At 37.6% G+C, this 19,056-nt stretch overlaps 2 protein-coding genes across 2 annotated transcripts; one reads left to right on the top strand and one right to left on the bottom strand.

Annotated features, from left to right (window-relative positions):
• The first annotated feature begins 5,947 nt into the window (after positions 1–5,947).
• LOC142177990 (uncharacterized) lies at positions 5,948–8,874 on the top strand. The gene is made up of 5 exons (XM_075247302.1): positions 5,948–6,176; positions 6,222–6,559; positions 6,689–6,852; positions 7,870–7,999; positions 8,773–8,874. The coding sequence occupies exons 1-5, from the start codon at positions 5,948–5,950 to the stop codon at positions 8,872–8,874; spliced, it is 963 nt and encodes a 320-aa protein (XP_075103403.1).
• A 4,483-nt stretch (positions 8,875–13,357) lies between these two features.
• LOC107798410 (lipid phosphate phosphatase 2-like) lies at positions 13,358–18,475 on the bottom strand. Its single transcript, XM_016621393.2, has 8 exons — positions 18,337–18,475; positions 16,443–16,667; positions 16,236–16,323; positions 16,033–16,142; positions 15,848–15,941; positions 15,090–15,278; positions 14,927–14,986; positions 13,358–13,752 (listed from the first exon to the last, which is right to left on the bottom strand). The coding sequence occupies exons 2-8, from the start codon at positions 16,656–16,658 to the stop codon at positions 13,538–13,540; spliced, it is 972 nt and encodes a 323-aa protein (XP_016476879.1). The 5' UTR covers positions 16,659–16,667; positions 18,337–18,475; the 3' UTR covers positions 13,358–13,537.
• Positions 18,476–19,056: the final 581 nt, after the last annotated feature.

A 19,056-nucleotide genomic window follows, 5' to 3' on the forward strand; every position in this document is an offset into this window, starting at 1 on the left:
TTTAACCAAAACTCGCATTTTGAAAATTTAACATATAACTAATTATTCTTCAAAGTCTAAAGCACACTCTGAAGATGCTGCTCATGCTCCTCTCGACTGCTGGAGTAAATCAAGATATCATCAATGAATACAATCACAAAAGATTCCAAATAGGGCTTGAACACTTGATTCATCAAATCCATAAATATTGCTGGGGCATTTGTCAACCCAAATGACATCACTAGAAATTCGTAATGCCCATACCAAGTCCGAAAAGTTATCTTAGGGACATCGAATGACCTAATCTTCAACTGATGGTAACCGGATCTCAAATCGATCTTCAAAAACACCTTGGCACCCTGAAGTTGATCGAATAAGTCATCAATCCTTGGCAACGGATATTTGTTTTTGATAGTGGCCTTATTCAACTGCCGATAATCTATACACATCCGCATAGAACCATCTTTCTTCTTTACAAATAATACTGGTGCACCCCAGGGCGAGACACTGAGTCTAATGAATCCCTGATCAAGTAAGTCTTGTAACTGCTCCTTCAGTTCTTTCAACTCCGGCGGGGCCATATGGTACGGTGGGATAAAAATGGGCTGAGTGCCCGGAGCTAAATCAATACAGAAGTCAATATCTCCGTTGGGTGGTATCCCCGACAAATCTACAAGAAATACTTCTGAAAATTCACGAACAATTGGTACTGAGTCCATAGAAGGAACATCTTCGCCGGGATCACGAATATAAGCCAAATAGGCTAGACACCCTTTCTCGACCATAAGCCGAGCCTTCATATAAGAAATAACCATGCTGGTAGAATGACTATGAGTTCCTTTCCACTCTAACTGAGGTAACCCCGGCATGGCTAGGGTCACTGTCTTGGCATGACAATTCAATATAGCATGATAAGGTGACAACCAATCCATACCCAAGATGATATCAAAATCTACCATATCAAGAAGTAGAAGATCTACACTAGTCTCAAGACTACCAATAATAACCACACACAAATGATAGACATGCTCTACTACAATAGAATCTCCTACCGGTGTAGATACACACACAGAAGCACTCATAGAATCACAAGGCACAACCAAATATGAAGCAAAATAGGAGGACACATAGGAATAAGTGGATCCTAGATCAAATAGAAGTGAAGCATCTCTATGGCAAACTGGAATAATACATGTGATCACAACATCGGATGACTTGGCCTCAGGCCTATCTGGAAAAGCATAAAATCAGGGCTGGGCCCCACCACTCTGAACTGCGTCTCTAGGACGACCTCTAACTGGCTGGACTCCCCCTCTAATGGTCTGACCTCCACCTCTAATGGCCTGACCTCTACCTCTAGCTGCCTGACCCTTACCTCTAGCTGGCTGAGCAGGCGGTGAAGCAACCGGTGCCGGTATGATAGCACGAGAATGCTGCCGAGATCCGTTACTCGACAACCTAGGGCAATACCTCCTGATGTTACTAATGTTCCCACACTCTTAACACCCATCCTGATGTCGTGATTGCTGAAGCTGACCCGAACGGGCCGGATAACCGTTGTAGTGACTCTGGAGTGGTGGTGCACTGGTAGGAGCTGAACGTGCACTAAATGTTGGCTGCTCAGAGTAAGGCATAATAGGACCGTGACTCCCTGAAGCACCGGGAGATTCCTGAAGTGCTGAATGAAACGGTCTAGGAGGATGACCCCTACCAAAATTACCCCTGCATCCAGACGAGGTACCACTAAAACCGCCGAACCGACGAGGCCTCTTATCAAACCTCTGTCCTCTTTCATGTGCAAGAACCATCTCGATCCTCCTCATGACATTAGCTACCGCCTGAAAGGAAATCTCACTTCCGATTTTCTTGGCCATCTGAAGCCTGATAGGGTGAGTGAGTCCCTCAATAAACCTCCTAACTCTCTCTCCCTCAGTAGGTAGTAAAAGGAGAGCATGACGGGCTAAGTCCACAAAACGGGACTCATACTGAGTAACAGTCATACTGCCTTGCTGTAGACGCTCAAATTGCCTGCGGTAATCCTCTCTCAATGTGATAGGGAGGAATTTCTCTAGAAATAGCCGTGAAAATTGCTCCCAGGTCAATGCAGGCGATCGAACTGGTTTATTCAATATGTAATCTCTCCACCACTTCTTGGCGGAACCCGTCATATGAAATACAACAAAATCGACCTCATTGGTCTCAACTATACCCATGTTCCGCAGCACCTCATGGCAGCGTTCAAGATAATCCTATAGGTCCTCAGAAGGTGTACCACTGAAGTGAACTGGAAAGATATTAGTAAACCTATCCAGTCTCAATAAGGCCTCAAAAGACATGGCGGGCCTATGCCGCAACAACTAGCTGAACTACCCCAACTAGCGGGGCTGCTGGAGCCTGATTCTGGGGAGCCATCTGCTCCGGAGTGGGAGTAGTGGGAGTTTGTGCTCCTCCCCCAGCTTGTGAGACTGCTGGTACCACTGGAAATATACCATTTTGGGCCACGCCCTCCATAAGACTTACCAAGCGGACTAGAGCATCCTGAAGCACTAGAGTAGCTATAAATCCTTCCGGGACCTGAACTGGTCCAACAGGTACAGTCTGAACTGGAACCTCCTCCTGAAGATCCACCCGAGGTTCTACAACATGTGTTGTTGCTTGAGCTCTAGACTGAGCTCTACCTCTGCCTGGCCTCTAGCACGACCTCGGCCTCGACCTCTACCCCTGGCCATAGTTGCCACCGGGGGATATGGTCCTTGTTCGTCGGTAGATGTATTACCCGTCCTCGCCATATGCGAGAGAATAATAATAGAATGGTTCAATTATCGATGATAGAATAAGATCGCACGACAGGATAAGAAAGAAGTAATATTGTTCCTAAACTTCATAGCCTCTGAAAGATAAGTACAGACGTCTATGTACCGAACCTTCAGACTCTACTAAATTTGCTTGTGACTCGTGAGACCTATGTAACCTAATGCTTTGATACCAACTGTCACGGCCCGAAATTCCCACCTTCGGAATCGTGATGGCGCCTAACATTTCACTTGCTAGACAAGCCAACGTTAGAATTTAATTAGCCATTTTAATAAAATTTTAAATTTATTTAATAACAAGAAGACAAATGCAGAAATAAAGTCGTAAATAAAGTGAATAATCCACAATAATTGCGATATTTAAATACCATCCCAGAACTGGAGTCACAAGTGCACGAGCTTCTAGAATAATACAAATAAAGTTCTAAATAAAATTCAAACTGTTTGAAATATAACATACAACCGAGATAAGATAGAAAGGGACTTCAGATCTGCGAACGACTTGCAGTTATACCTCAAGTCTCCACTGGTAGTTGTATCCGGGTACAAATCTATGGTACGTCGCTGGGACCAACTCCGAAATCTGCACAAGAAGTGCATAGTGTAGTATCAGTACAACCGACCCATGTACTGGTAAGTGTCGAGTCTAACCTTGACGAAGTAGTGACGAGGCTAAGGCGGGTCGCTAACATTAACCTGTGCGCAATAATAATAATAATAACGGAATTAGTAGTAAGACCGATAAATAATATTAAAAATTAAAGTCAATTTAGCAGTCACAATCCCTCAATTTGTTTCCATTGCGGCGTGCAAACCGTTCTCCCATATAAACTTTAAATAAATCTGTTACGGTGTGCAGCCCGTTCCCTCATATAAAATTTAAATAAATATGTTGCAGCGTGCAACCCGTTCCCCCATATATATTTATAAAACTCTTAAATGTAATAGAAATACTCCGATAAATACCACGTTCAATGAGAAGCTATTGAGCATCAAGGCATACAATAATTATAATTTAATTATGAAACAAACAATGACAACTTGCAATTAATTATGGAAATCAGGAAGAAAATATGCAGCTTAATATTTAATATGCTAAATGTCAAATAGTAACTAAGACACATAAATCAAATAAGCATGTAACAATTATTGCAGGAATTCAAGAATTTATATTTGACAAGGAATGTGAGTGAAACAATTGTTATAACGATTAATTCGTGTCTTAAAATAATTTAAGATGTTTAAATAATTAAGAAAATAATTAATTTGACAAAGTATAGGCACCCGTCACCTTGCCTATACATCGTTACACATGAAATTCACATAGCAAATAATTCAAGGGTTCTATTCCCTCAAGTCAAGATTAACCACAACACTTACCTCGCTTTGCAACCAAATTTCAAGAATCCAATAAACCTTTGTCTCGCGAATTCGTATCCGAAATCCTCAAATCTAGTCATAAATAATTCAATATAGTCAATACAAATCGTAGGAATTAATTCCATATGAATTTATAAATTTTTCTGGATAAAAATCCGAAATTCATTTTAAAAATCAACCATGGAACCCACGTCTCGAATCCCAAAAAACTCACGAAATCCGGACACCCGTTCCGAACAATACAAAAATTATCGAATTCCGACATCGGATTGGCTTTCAAATCTTCATTTTACATTTTTGGAAGATTTTATAAAAATCTGATTTTTTCCCCATAAATTCACGGATTCATGATGTAAATGAGTATGGAATCATGAAATATAATCAATATAGGATAAGGAACACTTACCCCAATGCTTGTTTGTAAAAATCGCCCAAAAATTATCTTACCCGAGCTCAAAATCGAAAATGGTGGGAAATGGGACAAAATTCCATTTCCAGAACTTAAGTTTTGTTTGCCCAGATATTTAGTCATCGCGATCGCGTAGATCAATTTCTGCCTAGGTCCATTTTACTCTTCGCTATCGCAGATAATTCTTTGCGACCGCGAAGCATATTTTGGATGCCCAGAGTTTTAACTCTACGCGATCGCGTAAATGGTCATGCGACCGCAGAAAACATTTTCTCAGCCTTACATGACCGCGTGCTGACTTGTGCGATCGCGTAGCACAAATGGCATGCCCAGCTTCTGCCTTCATTCCTTCTACGCGGACGTGATCCACTATACGCGTTCGCGGTGCACTGGGAGCTAATCTTCCGCGATCGCGTGCCTATCTTCACGAACGCAAAGGGTAAAACTCACGACTCAAAATTTCCTCTTCGCAATCACAGAAATGGCTTCACGATCACGAAGCACCATGCACCAGATGACAGCTGAAGCTCAAAAACCAGATTTTTTCCAAAGTTCATATGGTCCGTAGGCTATCTGAAACTCACCCGAGCCCTCGGGGCTCTAAATCGTACATGCACACAAGTACAAAAATATCATACAAACTTTTTCACATGATTAAAACATCAAAATAATTCCTAGAACTACGAATCAGACACCAAATCAAATGAAATTTTTAAGAAAACTTTAGAATTTCTATTTTAACAATCGGACTCCCGAATCACGTCAAACCAGCTCCGTTTCTCACCAAATTTGGCAGACAAGTCATAAATATAGTTATAGAGCTACACCGGGTTCTGAAACAAAAATACGGACCCGGTATCAATAAAGTCAATCATTAGTCAAATCTCTTAAGTCATTAAACCTTTAAACTTCAAAATTTCGACAACATGTGATAATTCGATCTAGGGACCTCTGAATTCGATTTCGGGCATACGCCCAAGTCCCAAATCACAATATGGACCTACATGAACTGTCAAAATATTGATTCGGGCCCGTTTGCTAAAAACGTTGACCAAAGTCAATATAATTGAGTTTTAAAGCTGTATTTCACATTTTAATCCATTTTTCACATAAAAACTTTCTGAAAAATTATACGGGCTGCGCACACAAGTCGATGAATGATAAATAGTGGTTTTCAAGATCTTAGAATACAAAAATAATTATTAAATTTAAAGATAACCTTTTGGGTCATCATAGTTTGTGGGCTCAATTATGATAGGAAATGGCAATATGACAAGGTAGACAATGGTAGGTACAACAAATCCTTCTCCGGATGAAGCTAAAAATCTTGAGTTGGAAAGTGCAGGGGTTGAATGAGAAGGAAAAAATGACTACCATTAATTCTCTCATTCAAAAATGGAAGGTGGATATCTTATGCTTGCAGGAAACTAAGATTGAGGATTGGAATATAAGAATGATTCGACACTTATGGGGCAACAGGTGGGTCGATTGGGATGAGCGAAAAGTAAGTGGTACAAGAGGAGTGATTGTAATGATATGGGACAAAAGACTATGGAAGAAAGTAGACGCTCATCAGGGATTATACTCTATGTCTTGTATGCTGGAAAGTACTGAAGAAAATTTTAGATAGTGCTTTACAGGTGTTTATGGGCCATATTCCAATCCAGATAGGGAGGTGATGTGGAGTAAAATTGCAGGGGCAAGGGGATCGTGGGATGAATATTGGGTCTTGGGGGATAACTTTAATATATGCAGATTTGAGAGTGAAAGGTTAAATTGCATCAGAAGATCCGGGGCTATGAGAATTTTCTCAGAGGTTATCCAAGACCTTGATGTTATCGCTTTACCCATGCAGTGGGATCACTCTACCTGGTCTAGAGGTGAAAATTGCTTACAGGCATCTAGAATTGACAGATTTCTCATTTGTCCTGAATGGAACAATTCATCCAGAGCCGTGAGACAAATTGTCCTTCCAAAGGTAATATCAGATCACATACCAATACTCTTGGAGAGCGGATACTGGGATGCAACTCCTTCCTATTTTAAATTTGAGAACATGTGGATACAAGAAGAAGGATTCCTAGACAAGCTGAAAAACTGGTGGTAGGGTTACACTTTCACAGGTAGTGCATACTTCATTCTCCTACAAAAGCTGAAAAGCTTGAAGAAGGATATCACTACTTGGAACAAGGAAGAGTTTGGGAAGATAGAAACCAGAAAAACCAAGGCACTAGATGAACTCATGGCATTTGAGCAGGCGATAGAAAGAAGGCAACTGACTTTATCCGAATTCACCCAAATGTTGAGTCTAAGAATTGAAATACAACAGATAGCCAAAACATAAGAGATATCATGGAGGCAGAAATCCAGGTGTCTGTGGTTAAGAAAAGGAGACAGGAACACAAAATACTTTCAAAAGATGGCCAATTCACAAAGAAGAAAGAATCACATAGACAAACTTTTGGTTGGTGATGAAATCATAGAGGACAAAGAGGTGATAAAGAAGGAAACACTGGAATTCTATGAAAAGCTATAGACTGGGCAAGAAAGTTAGAGACCTTCTGCTAATTTTGAAGGTATAACATCCATCACAGATGAATAGATGAGTGATTTGGAAGCTCCCTTTGCTGAAGACGAGGTGTTAGCAGCTATACAGTCACGTGCTCCGGACAAAGCACCTGGACCTGATAGATATACAATGGCCTTCTACCAGCAGTCATAGAGTTCATTAGGAATGACATCCTTGCAGCTATGAGTCATTACCATCAGCAATGTTGGATGGTTAGATCATGCAACGCTTACTTCATTGCATTGATCCCCAAGAAAATTGGAGCATTGGAGCTTAGAGATTACTGACGAATTAGCCTCATTGATAGTGTATACAAGATTATAACTAAGGTATTGGCAGAAAGATTGAAGAAAGTTGTGGAAAAATTGGTCTCAAATCAACAGAATACCTTCATTAAGGGAAGGCAGATTACATGCTTCACTGATAGCAAATGAGGTTCTTGACTGGCAACTAAAGCAAGGGGGAACATGCATCTTATGCAAACTAGACATAGAGAAAGCTTTTGACCAACTAAATTGGTCTTATCTCATCTCTATTCTTAGGCAGATGGGATTTGGAGAAAGGTGGATCAAATGAATTAAATTTAACATGTCCATTGTGAAATACTCTATCTTGATCAATAGATGTCCAGTTGGTTTTTTCTCTCCACAAATGGGCTTGAGGCAAGGAGACCCCTTATCTCTATTCTTATTCATCCCAGTGATGGAATGATTAAGTAGAATGTTGGATAAAGCTAAGAAGATGCAGTGGATTAATGTCTTTAATGTGGGGAGAAGCAATTCAGTAAACATCTCACATTTTCTCTATACAGATGACACTCTGATTTTCTGTGGGGCAGACAGAAATCAGGTACTCTATTTAAACCTAACTCTACTTATTTTTGAAGCTCTTTCAGGTTTGCATATCAACATACTCAATAGTGTGATTTACCCCGTAAATGAGGTACATAACCTGGAGGAATTGGCAGGAATACTGGATTGTAGCATAGGGACTTTCCCAACTACCTATTTGGGACTTCCACTAGGGGCCAACTTTAAATCAGAAGCTATATGGAATGGGGTAATTGAAAATTCTAAAAAAAGGATAGCATCATGGCAGTTGCAGTATATATCAATGGGTGGAAGATTGACCCTGATCAATAATGTCCTTGATAGCATCCCCACTTACTATATGTCACTATATCCGATTAGTAGTAGGGTCCTGAAACAACTTGATAAGACAAGAAAGAAGTTTCTGTGGGAAGGGAACAACAAGGATCACAAATTTCATCTGGTCCAGTGGTTAAGGTTCAATTACCAAAGCACCAAGGCAGATTGGGCATAAAAATCTTAGCCTTTCATAACAAATGCTTGTTAATGAAATGGCTTTGGAGGTACACACAAAAGGAGCAATGTCTTTGGAAGGAAGTTGTCAACGCCAAACATGGAGTCCTGAATTATTGGTGCACTAAATTATCAAGAGCACCCCACAGAGTTGGAGACTGGAAGAACATTTGTAAGTTATGGGAAGAATTCTCAGCGAACAAATACTTTGTAGTAGGGAATGGTCAACATATCAAGTTTTGGAAGGACAAGTGGTTAGGAAGCACTGCTTTGATAAATGACTACCCTGCAATATTTCAGATAGCCAGAGATCCAGATTCAACAATCTTGCAGTGTAGGGAGGGGACACTTGGAACATACTATGTAGAAGGAACTTGCAAGATTGGGAATTTGAAGAGCTAGTCAGACTACTAGCCACACTGAGTGACTGCTCCAGTAACATCCTAGTACCAGACCAGTTCAGATGGGGGAATGCACATGCAGGAAGGTACTCCGTGAAAGCAGCCTACAAGTTATCATAAGCTCAAAATGCAATCACCGACCACTGGCCTTAGAAGCTAATATGGAAAGTAAAACTGCCATCTAAAGTTGCGTGTTTCAACTGGACTGCTCTCCATGGATCATGTCTAACACAAGACAACTTAGTCAAAAGAAATTTTCAGATTGTCAATAGATGCTACATGTGCCAGAGGGAGGCAGAATCACATAGCCATCTCTTCCTACACTGCCAGTTGCAGCAGATCTATGGAATATGTTTATTTCTCTTTTTGGACTCAGATGTGTCATGCCACATAACATCAGGGAGGCTTTTGAGAGTTGGAGATTTTGGGAAGTTGACAGCACCATCAAGAAAGTCTGGAAGATGGTTCCTACTGCTATCTTTTGGAGTATCTGGAAGGAAAGGAATAGCAGATGTTTTGATGGACTATCAACTACTTTCCAATCTCTCAAAGCTAATTGTATTGTGTTTTTATTCACTTGGATTTATTTATCCCCCATAGATTCCCGTGATAGTTATTTGAATTTTGTTAGCTCCTTAGTATTAGCCTGAACATCTGTATTGGAGCTGGCATTATTCCTTTTTGCTATAACTCTTTTGTAACTATTATGCATCTTCTTGATGCCAGTAATTAAATTAATTACTTCATAAAAAAAAGGGTTATACTTGCCAGATACTATCCGAAATTGAGCAACTTTGCAATCCGTGACTTATTGGAGTTTCAACTTAAGGGTAATTTTAAGCTATAGTTAAAGTTGAGAGGTCAGCTGATCCCGACTTGTTTGAGACTGTTAGTTAAAGGTGAGAGGTAAATTTGGATTTTTGTTGAAGCATTTGGACACGCGGAGTCTATCATTCCAAGATGGTGTTTTATTAATTGTAAGGACAAATACGAGATAATTTGTAAAAAGCAAGGGTGTGAATAGATCAAAAGTGTAACTGAGGCAAAATTGGGCAAATGGTACATGCACAAATTTGGACCTTTACCCTAAATCTTATTCATGAATTACGAAAGTGTGCAAAGTTCTACTGCCGCTTCCATTCTGAGTTTATTATCATGGGTATGTCAATGCCGAACCTCTCACCACAATGGTGAAATTAATATAAGAAATTGTCCCCAAAAAAAGAACTGAAAATGAAACCTTTTTATCGCTTCTTACCAATTAATCGATGAAAATATTATTAAAATAAAAATAACACTTGAGGAGATCATACACATACCTGACCAATGAATTAGAAAAAGTAAAAAAAGAAAATTAAGGATATCAAATTAAGAGATGTGCTAATTCACGAGAAGACACTATATTTTTATAAATTTTCAAAACCATTCTGCAATCAACCACATCATTAGTTGAAGAAGCCACCATTGGAATTGTTTTTCCACTTGTAACTTTTTTTCCTCCAACTTTCTTATTTCCTTCTAAACCTATCATTGTATTAACATAACCATTGTGAAAACTTGCAACCAACTTCAGGGGTGAAATTTGCTTCCAATGAAACTTAATGGGTGCTTGTTTCATTTTCAAAACAACTCTCTTTTTCTTGTTTCCAAGCTTAATAACTCTCATCTCCCTCTTATTGTAATCCCTTTTTGTATCTCCTAGTCCTTGGTATCTTTGCCCCCTCCAAAATTTCTTTAGGTTATCCAAATATGAAAACCCAAGAATTCTCATTAATGAGATTTTGTTTACCGTGCTAGATCAAACAAGAACTTGACGAGCGAAATTCGCTGACAAAAAATAATAATAATAATAATTATTATTATTATTTTTTTTGGTTACTCTAAGGTTTGGGTGATGAAGATTTGATGATGAGTTAAGTGGAACTATAGGGTACAAATTAGAAGTTTAAAGAATTGTGTGAATTTTTAAGGTGTGAGAAGGGACAATATATATAGATGAATGGAAGTGGAATATATGGTTAGAGTTAATTATAGGACCGATAACAATGAATAATTTGATTATGTAAGAGTAAGTTACAAACATTAACTACATGACACGATACATTTTGTGCATGTATTGTTTTCAGCATAGTAAAATTTGTTTATGAAATTTCACCATAACAATAGAATTAAACTTGGCTATAGCGATGGAGCCAAGTCGAAAGGTTCGTATTAATTGCTAATTATATTGCTTATTAATTCATATTGACCTTTTCAAACACGTAAAAGAGAATGTGGGATCAAGATATATATTGAGTTGAGAGTCATTTGAGTACAAAAGTTGTTTGTTGGTCAATTTAATAAGTCGATAGTGTCTGTTTGGCCAGCAAAGAAATTATAAATTATTAGGTTTGTGTCACTATTATAGCGAGAATGTTAAAAGAAAATCAGAATTAGAATTCGGTAGCTACTGGAGTAAGATTCAGGATTTGAATTTTAAATTCTACTATAATTCAATTATTTATATTTATTTAGTTAACTTTAAATACGTTGAATGATTCGAGCCAAAGCTATTGTTGCTTGTATCTAGTCCTTTTCGTCCCTACAAAACAAATAAAATTGAAAAGAAAAGTCAATTTTAATTGCATGAAGATTATATGTGAGATTTCCTTCAAAGCAACCAGGTCATAGGAGACTAGATTTTATCCTTTTCAGATATCCGGCAGTTTGTTGTCTCATTGTTCCAGCCATTGAAAAATTATTTTTTTAATATCCATTTGATTTAAAATTTTAAGATATTTATCTAGAATTTAAAAAAAATGAGAGAAAAAGAGGAGAGAGATAAAAGAATATGGTCAAAAAAGTATCAAGTTCCTTTCCATCAAAAATTGGAGAAACGGAGTAAATAGTATTCATTTTTTTTAATTAACTGTGGTGTTCGGAACTAATTTTACGGGATACCTGTAACTCGCATGACCACATGTCGTGTAACTCTATCCACAATGGTGGCATGTTTTATTAAGATTTTTTAATGACAAAAGAGGCAAGGCTTATGAACAATATAACATTCTCATACACCAGTGCTAACTGAAATTCCTGTCTATTCTTTGGTCATAAATCCACACCCAGAACAAATTCTTAAAATTCTTCTACCCGCGTCTTCAGCAAAATATTAAAACTCTTTTACCTACATCTCTTCCTTCTTTCCTCTACCTTTTTTTTCCTTGGCGCTTCATCCGGCACGCACGCGAGTGCGCGCACCGAGATAGGAGGGAGCTGCGCGGATGGAGGGCGAAGCACCCTGGCCGCATCGCTCCCCAGTGTTTAAACAAGTTCGCGGGTCGTTTTGCTTTGCAGGTTTCGACAATGATCCTTCCGCAAATTCATCTACGGAAACCTTGTTACGTAGGACAACTTAATTAACCAATCCTTTCGAACTTATCTGGGTAGTTTAAACGATAGGAAGTTCAAGAAAAAAACTTTTGAAATTTGTAACTTTTTTTTTTTTTTGGTTTCCCACCCGTGTCCAGTACCCGTATTGGAGTCCGACTATATACGAAGTTGCGATGCATAGGGCCCATTTAAGGGCAAAGCGCTCCCTAACAAGATTTTTCCATACCCATGACTCAAACCCAACACCTCTAGTTAAGGGTGGAGGAATGTTATCCATCCCACCACAACTCATGTTGGTAAAATTTTTAATCTTAACCTTGCCATAACGTCTCTGTAGCTATAAAAATGTGTAACTAAGAATAAAATAAGATATTTAATATTTAATTATTATTGAATAATAAATATCATTCTTTCTTAAACAAACTATAGGAGACTATCATATTGGTCGCATGTTTGGAAGTTTTGCCACCAGGAAGATGACAAATTGATACCGAAACTTATGTAACCATTTTCGATAATATGAAGATAAGACAAGGTTGTCTGCTATTAAGCGAATTGAACAGGTCTAATACAATCATTACCACTTGCTGCCAAGGGTTGCCATCTCTTCTGCTTAATATATAAAGATTGAAACGACTTTAAAGAAATCATATACAATAGCACATACACTTCATACATCAGAAATGTTGGGTTAAGCCAACTCAAAAGCACTATTAACATGGTGTGATATTGTTTGCTTTCGGCCAAGCTCGCACAACTTTTTCCGTAATGTCTCACACCATTAAGAGTATCACTACATGTTATAAGTAGCTTCTCCTTATTGTCAAGTTCCAATATGGAACTTTGTTCGTACACCCAACAAGAAAACTCCATGCTTACAATAAAAGGTTAACTCATGAAGTGTCAACGAAAAGACCTCAGCCTTATCTCTTAAACAAATGCTTATAACCATAATCTTGGCCATAAGGCCGTCTTAGTAGTCTATTCACCCAAAGTTTATTGTGATGCCATGTCCATACATCACATTTATCTTGTCTGTTAATGAAAGAAATCATGGAAATTACCTAATCTTGAGAACTAGTCAGTAACTAGTTACCACATCCGTTCGTGAAGTCAAATACTCAATTTAAGAAACAAATGTATAACTACAAGGGCAGAAGTTCACAGAAGTGGAAAAACAAGCAACTCCTCAAAGAATCTACCTGTTTGATGAGAAGCAAACACATCCTACGAAACTAACAGAGTGAGGCATACCTATTCTGATCTATACAGTTAATGCATGAAACATGAAGTCAATGCCTCCATCTGCCATTTTCAACGTCATCATCAAAGATTGGTCCGGTCTCACGTGCACCGAGTCCTGATACGGCAATGCCATGTTGAGGTTGAGCATACACACTGTCAACTTCGGGTTGCCTTATAGTAAGACAACCTGGATTATTTGCCGTAGACTGTGTACCACTGCGCTGTTCTGCCAGCCTCTGTAAATGCACATGGGGCATCCTACCTGGAGGGAAGAGGCAATGTATCAAAATGTCCATAAGGAGTTCAACTAAATATGGAATATTATGTCAACTTCTTCTTCCAAGTCTTCAGATCAATAAACTTACTCCAGTAATAATGAAAATACGAATTGTTTCACTCATAGGAAGATAACAGCAAAACGAACAAGCAGGACTTTTTATAGAAAATGCAAGGGACATGCTACTTTAAGAATAGAAGGACAATAAAGCTCGGAAACTATCGCGGTTTGCATAAACCACGCATGAATAATCAGCAATAAGCTATGGAATATTGGTCCCTTAATTTTTCATTTACATTTTTTTGTCCTTCAGCTGGACAAAAGCTGCATCTAATAAAATTCGGAAAGCAAAAAAATAATTTCTCTCTTCCTGCTAGTTTGTGTCCACAGCCTAACATTTCTGCTAGTTAGAAATTTCTATTAGATACCCTTTAATGAGTCCATGTCTTCTTATGGAGATAAATAGACAAACATGCAAACCACTCTTGACTTCAGTAACATTACATATTTCTACATCATAAATTGTAGTTTAAAATTATGCAGGTCAAATGGCTAAACGCCTCATAACTTCTAATTTACATGCGAATTGTGGATGGACCAACCACTCTCTAATAGCAGATGAAAAGGACAGCACCTGTGCAGCCCCACCCTTGAGGATGGAGAGGTGTTCTAATAGGAGAAAGTATGCTTAGAGTTCTGCAGTAATAGAATTTGAAGTTATCTGATATCCTCCAGACAGCTTCCATTACGTATTATGAGCTTTTGCAAGAGTGAGAATTTAACAGAGGAACTCATTTGCATATCTTTCGTACATTTTGGGCAAAATACAAAATTGGCCGGCTGGCCGATACTAATTGCATTTGCTAGCCAAAAAGTGTACAAAATATGTATATAATACACATACATAAAATAATATACACTTAGTCGGCTATTATTTTGAGGAGCGGCTAAAAATATACATTTCTCTACTATTTTTTTGCTAACAAATACAAACTCATTCTACACATGTGGCAGTCGAATTGATTTACAGTTTACTTCACAAAAAATCTATAATGCCTACCGTTAAGGATTTTAACTAGTAAACTGGCTATTTCTTTGTTTTTGCTGATTCAAAGTAGGATTACTGTGAAAAGAGATAATGACGATAGTGAGTAAGTACCATCTATATCATATGGTGGGGGAAAGAATTGTAAGTAACAGATTGAAGCCACAGTCAATCCTGCACAAATGGCACAAAGAAAATAAACAATAAGTATCCCTAACCAAGGCAATAAGAAACAAGAAAACTAGAAAATGTACATGTTCATCAATATTCTACAAACCTAGGAGACCTCCAGCAAATACATCCTGCCAATGGTGCCAGTAATCATCAACCCGGGAAACTGCAACTAATGCCGCAGCCAGTAAGGGCAGGAAAACAAGGCAGATCTTAGCAACATGGCCTCTTTGATCAAATGCCTTGATTTTCCCAGACAGGTACCAAGCGAGGAAGCCAAGACCAGCAAACGACCCTATCACATGATACCAACAGATAGCAACAAGCTTCAGTTTTCTCTAAGAACTCAAAAATTACTCAAAGCAAGCCAAGATCTTTGATAAAACAGCCAACAACCTTATAACCACATAGAGAACCATAAGAGTTCATATTGTCATATCCGAGTGAAAATTGAAGCATAAGCCACAGTCACCTATGCACTTGCAGGAATTCCGAGTAATGAGTTAGATTTTTACTTAAGTAGATTATCCCAGCATAAGCCATCGTCACCTATGAAGTTGCTATTTAATGTGACTTAACTATTTGAGGTGAACTACTAAAAAGTAATAGGTCAAACATATGGGAAAAATAGGATCGGTAGTAATAAAAATTGTATTATTTGGCGTAACAAATCATTACACAAACTGAGAAAGATAAAAGTATCAATGAAAAGGGAAAAAAACAGTTCATATAACTGAGAAAGTTTCATTGGAGAAAAGGACAAACTGAGGGTATATGCTCATTTTGTTTAAAGGGTCAAGTAAAGGAGATAATCACAATTCTCTGATGCCAACAATGCAATTGACAGGGAATAGTTATACTCACAAGAACTATGTCCGCTTGGGAAACTTTTATGTCCTTCTTTGATAACATTTTTCAAGCCAGTACATTTGACATTGCTTGTGATTGTATCAAACACCTAAACACAGAAAATTATAATTGATAGTTGCAAATGCTGTTATATCGGTTACTGCTACAGAAGGGAGATTCCAAGTAATGAATAAACACACCCCTTTTCCATCAGGGAAACACCGCCAAAAGAAGTCTGGACGGGGTCGACCAACGGCATCTTTGATTGCATCAGTAAGAACTGAGGTGATTAGTACAGAATACAGCAATCCTGAACAGAGGTACACAAAGTAATCAGTCTGATCTGGTTGTATATACTTGCCACCAGGCAAAAGCTGATAGTCACATAAGGGACAAAGAATACCTAATATAGCTTGATGCACATCGTAGACATCCTTTCTGATGAAGTAAAAGACAAGTATGACCAGTAACGGTAAGATTATGGCAATAATCTGTTGAAAGACATATGGATCATAAAATGTCCACTAAAGAAGTTTAAATAAGAAAACACATACTACTTTTATAACTATGTATTGTCCCAAACACAATTTGTCTTGAGGGTTGCACTTACCGGAACAGCCCAAAAGGGAATGGTATTGTCTTTCAAAGGGTATCTTAAATCTGTCATCATGTCAGATCCAACAAAACGGTGAAACGGTTCTATCACATTTAAAACTATATCGATCACCACAAGTAGAAAAAGAATAAGCCAGTCGTGCATGTGAAACCTTGCTATTTCCACTCCCTGGTTTCTGAATGTATGGGCGCCCAACTGAATCTCCGGCATTTTTACCAACTAACACAACCAAAATATCGGTCAATAAAACTTGTACGAGATTGATATATAAGTAGCAAAAACAGAGATAGCCTCTGGTACCATATATGTAGAGAGACAGGAGATTAATCATGTTCTCGTTATAGTCAACGAGACTCAATATTTTCTCTACCGCACTTAGATACAGAAGAAAAGGGGCATTTTTGAAAAAGCAAAATATATGACATGGCTACAACAACAACAACAACAACGACCCAGTATAGTCCCACAAGTGGGGTCTGGGGAGGGTAGTGTGTACGCAGACCTTACCTCTACCCATGTTTCCGAAAAACCCTCTGCTCAAGAAGACGAAAAGACGACATGGCTACAACACAATTGCTAAAAGAACAGATAACATCTAAAGTGTTTTAAATTTTGATAGCGATCACATACAAATACAAAAAGCAACAACAACAACTAAGCCTCAATCCAAAGCTTGTTGGGCTCAACCATATAGATCCTTACAATCCATTTCCCTCCATTTAGTCACATATCATACCAATAATCAATAACCTAAGTTCCAACCATAGAAGCACATACAAAAGCAAACAGAATATAAAGCTGAAAGAGTAAACCTTCATCGGAATTAATCTAAAAGAAGCTAAGACGTCGCATAAGGTAAAAATAACAATAAAGCTGCATACGAACCTAAAAAAGAAACGATTCCCCTAAGAGTTCAGAATTACTTATTAAATCAGTCGCATCGATTTGCACACTGATGCATTTAAATTCCTATTTTTCCCATGCGATTGAACATATCAAATATGAATAACACGACAAATTATTCTCACAATGTAGTTCAAATTCTTCAACTAAAAGAGTTAACTACAGTAAGCACTCCAAGATTAAGCAAATTTATCATTTGATGATAGAACTTGCTGTCAGTTGTTTAACTTAGTTCTCCTCCCTATTGTTTTCAGTTTTACTTACTAGTCAGCACCTCATCCTCTAAATTACCAACAACCTACTCCTGCAATTTAAACTCTATTCCCTATAAACCAGTTCGAACTTCGAACAATGTTTACAGAAAATAAAGTAAATGAATTAATCGTTCACTTAATTATTCAATCAATCAACTAATCCTCTTAGGTTTTGAAAGTATTTTTATCCATAAGAATCGCACAATAGAATGTCTTCACAAATTTCTCTCTAATTTCATCCCTTAGTACTTCAATTTTGACTTTACATTCTCATTTACAGATTTTCCTAACAATAACACTTACGTAGATTAATTTCCTCAAGCTTACAACCTTAGCATTATCCGAACCAAATAATTATTCAATCAATCAATTAACTAATCCTTCTAGCTTCTGAACCTGCTTTTTATCCCCACACAAAAAAAATCGCGTAATAAAACGTGTTCACAAACTACTCTTTAATTGCATCCCTTAGTACTTCAATTTTAACTTCAAATTCTCATTTTCCTAACAATAATGCTTACGTACACTTAAATTTCCACAAGCTAACCCAAATTTCCACTAATTACAACTAAAATAAAACACAAAAAGCAGCAAACATGCAAGTTACTTTTCCTCCCTACGCCATAGTTAGCCAAACAAAACTACTAAAGGAGTTAAACTAAAGCATTAAAAATACGAGAACGAAAAAGTACATTATTATTATCAAAATAAAAAATGGAAGAATTTTTCACCTGGAAGATGTTCGAGAAAATGCGTATGAGAGCGAAAAATATTTGGGAGAGGTTTTTGGAAATTCAAATAATTGGAGAGATAAAGTGAAGAGAAGCGTGAAACTGTGGAGAGGAAAGGGAGCAAAGCAAGCAGTCTTCCTTTAGTCAAAAGTAGAGTGAGGATATAAAAAGCGGATGGAATTTGAATTAGATTTTAAAAAAACGTGAATGCGTTAAGCAAGAAAGAGCCAAAAGGGCTAAAAATTAAATAAATTTGCATTTATTCTGCCGTAAAGAAAGGTACACTGGGATAAAAAGCGGATGGAATTTAAATTTAAATTTGATAAAATATGAAAGCGTTAAGCAAGAAAGAGCCACAATGATTAATAATTAAATAAATTTTGTATTTATCCTCCTCCCCCGTAAACGCTCTGACCTGTGACTTGTGAGGATATAAAGTGAATTTAGATTTGATAAAATATGAAAGCGTTAAGCAAGAGAAAGCCAAAGGGGCTAATAATTAAATACATTTTACATTTACACTAAAAAAGGTACACTGGGATATTTTCCTTTTAAAAAATTGAGATACTTTTTTCGAATAGATTTTTTTTATTCCTTGTTTAATCAAATTTCAATCTCTAATTTACAAGCTCATCGATTAAAAGAAGGAAATTTTACCTCCTATAGCAAAGCTTTACACCTTATTTATTATAAATAAATATTTTTTTAAATATTATTTTC

Source organism: Nicotiana tabacum, chromosome 24 (genome assembly GCF_000715075.1).
Source record: "Nicotiana tabacum cultivar K326 chromosome 24, ASM71507v2, whole genome shotgun sequence".
Lineage (NCBI taxonomy): Eukaryota > Viridiplantae > Streptophyta > Magnoliopsida > Solanales > Solanaceae > Nicotiana > Nicotiana tabacum.

Excerpts from the sequence above, each read along its gene's own strand:
- LOC107798410 (XM_016621393.2), bottom strand. The coding sequence starts at position 16,658 with ATGCCGGAGATTCAGTTGGGCGCCCATACATTCAGAAACCAGGGAGTG. Across the intron at positions 16,324-16,442 it reads TTCCCTTTTGGGCTGTTCCG|ATTATTGCCATAATCTTACC; the intron begins GTAAGTGCAACC and ends GTCTTTCAACAG. Across the intron at positions 13,753-14,926 it reads CCCACCATATGATATAGATG|GTAGGATGCCCCATGTGCAT; the intron begins GTACTTACTCAC and ends TCTTCCCTCCAG.
- LOC142177990 (XM_075247302.1), top strand. The coding sequence starts at position 5,948 with ATGACTACCATTAATTCTCTCATTCAAAAATGGAAGGTGGATATCTTA. Across the intron at positions 6,177-6,221 it reads GGGATTATACTCTATGTCTT|GTGTTTATGGGCCATATTCC; the intron begins GTATGCTGGAAA and ends AGTGCTTTACAG. Across the intron at positions 6,853-7,869 it reads GAGCAGGCGATAGAAAGAAG|AATGTTGGATAAAGCTAAGA; the intron begins GCAACTGACTTT and ends ATGATTAAGTAG.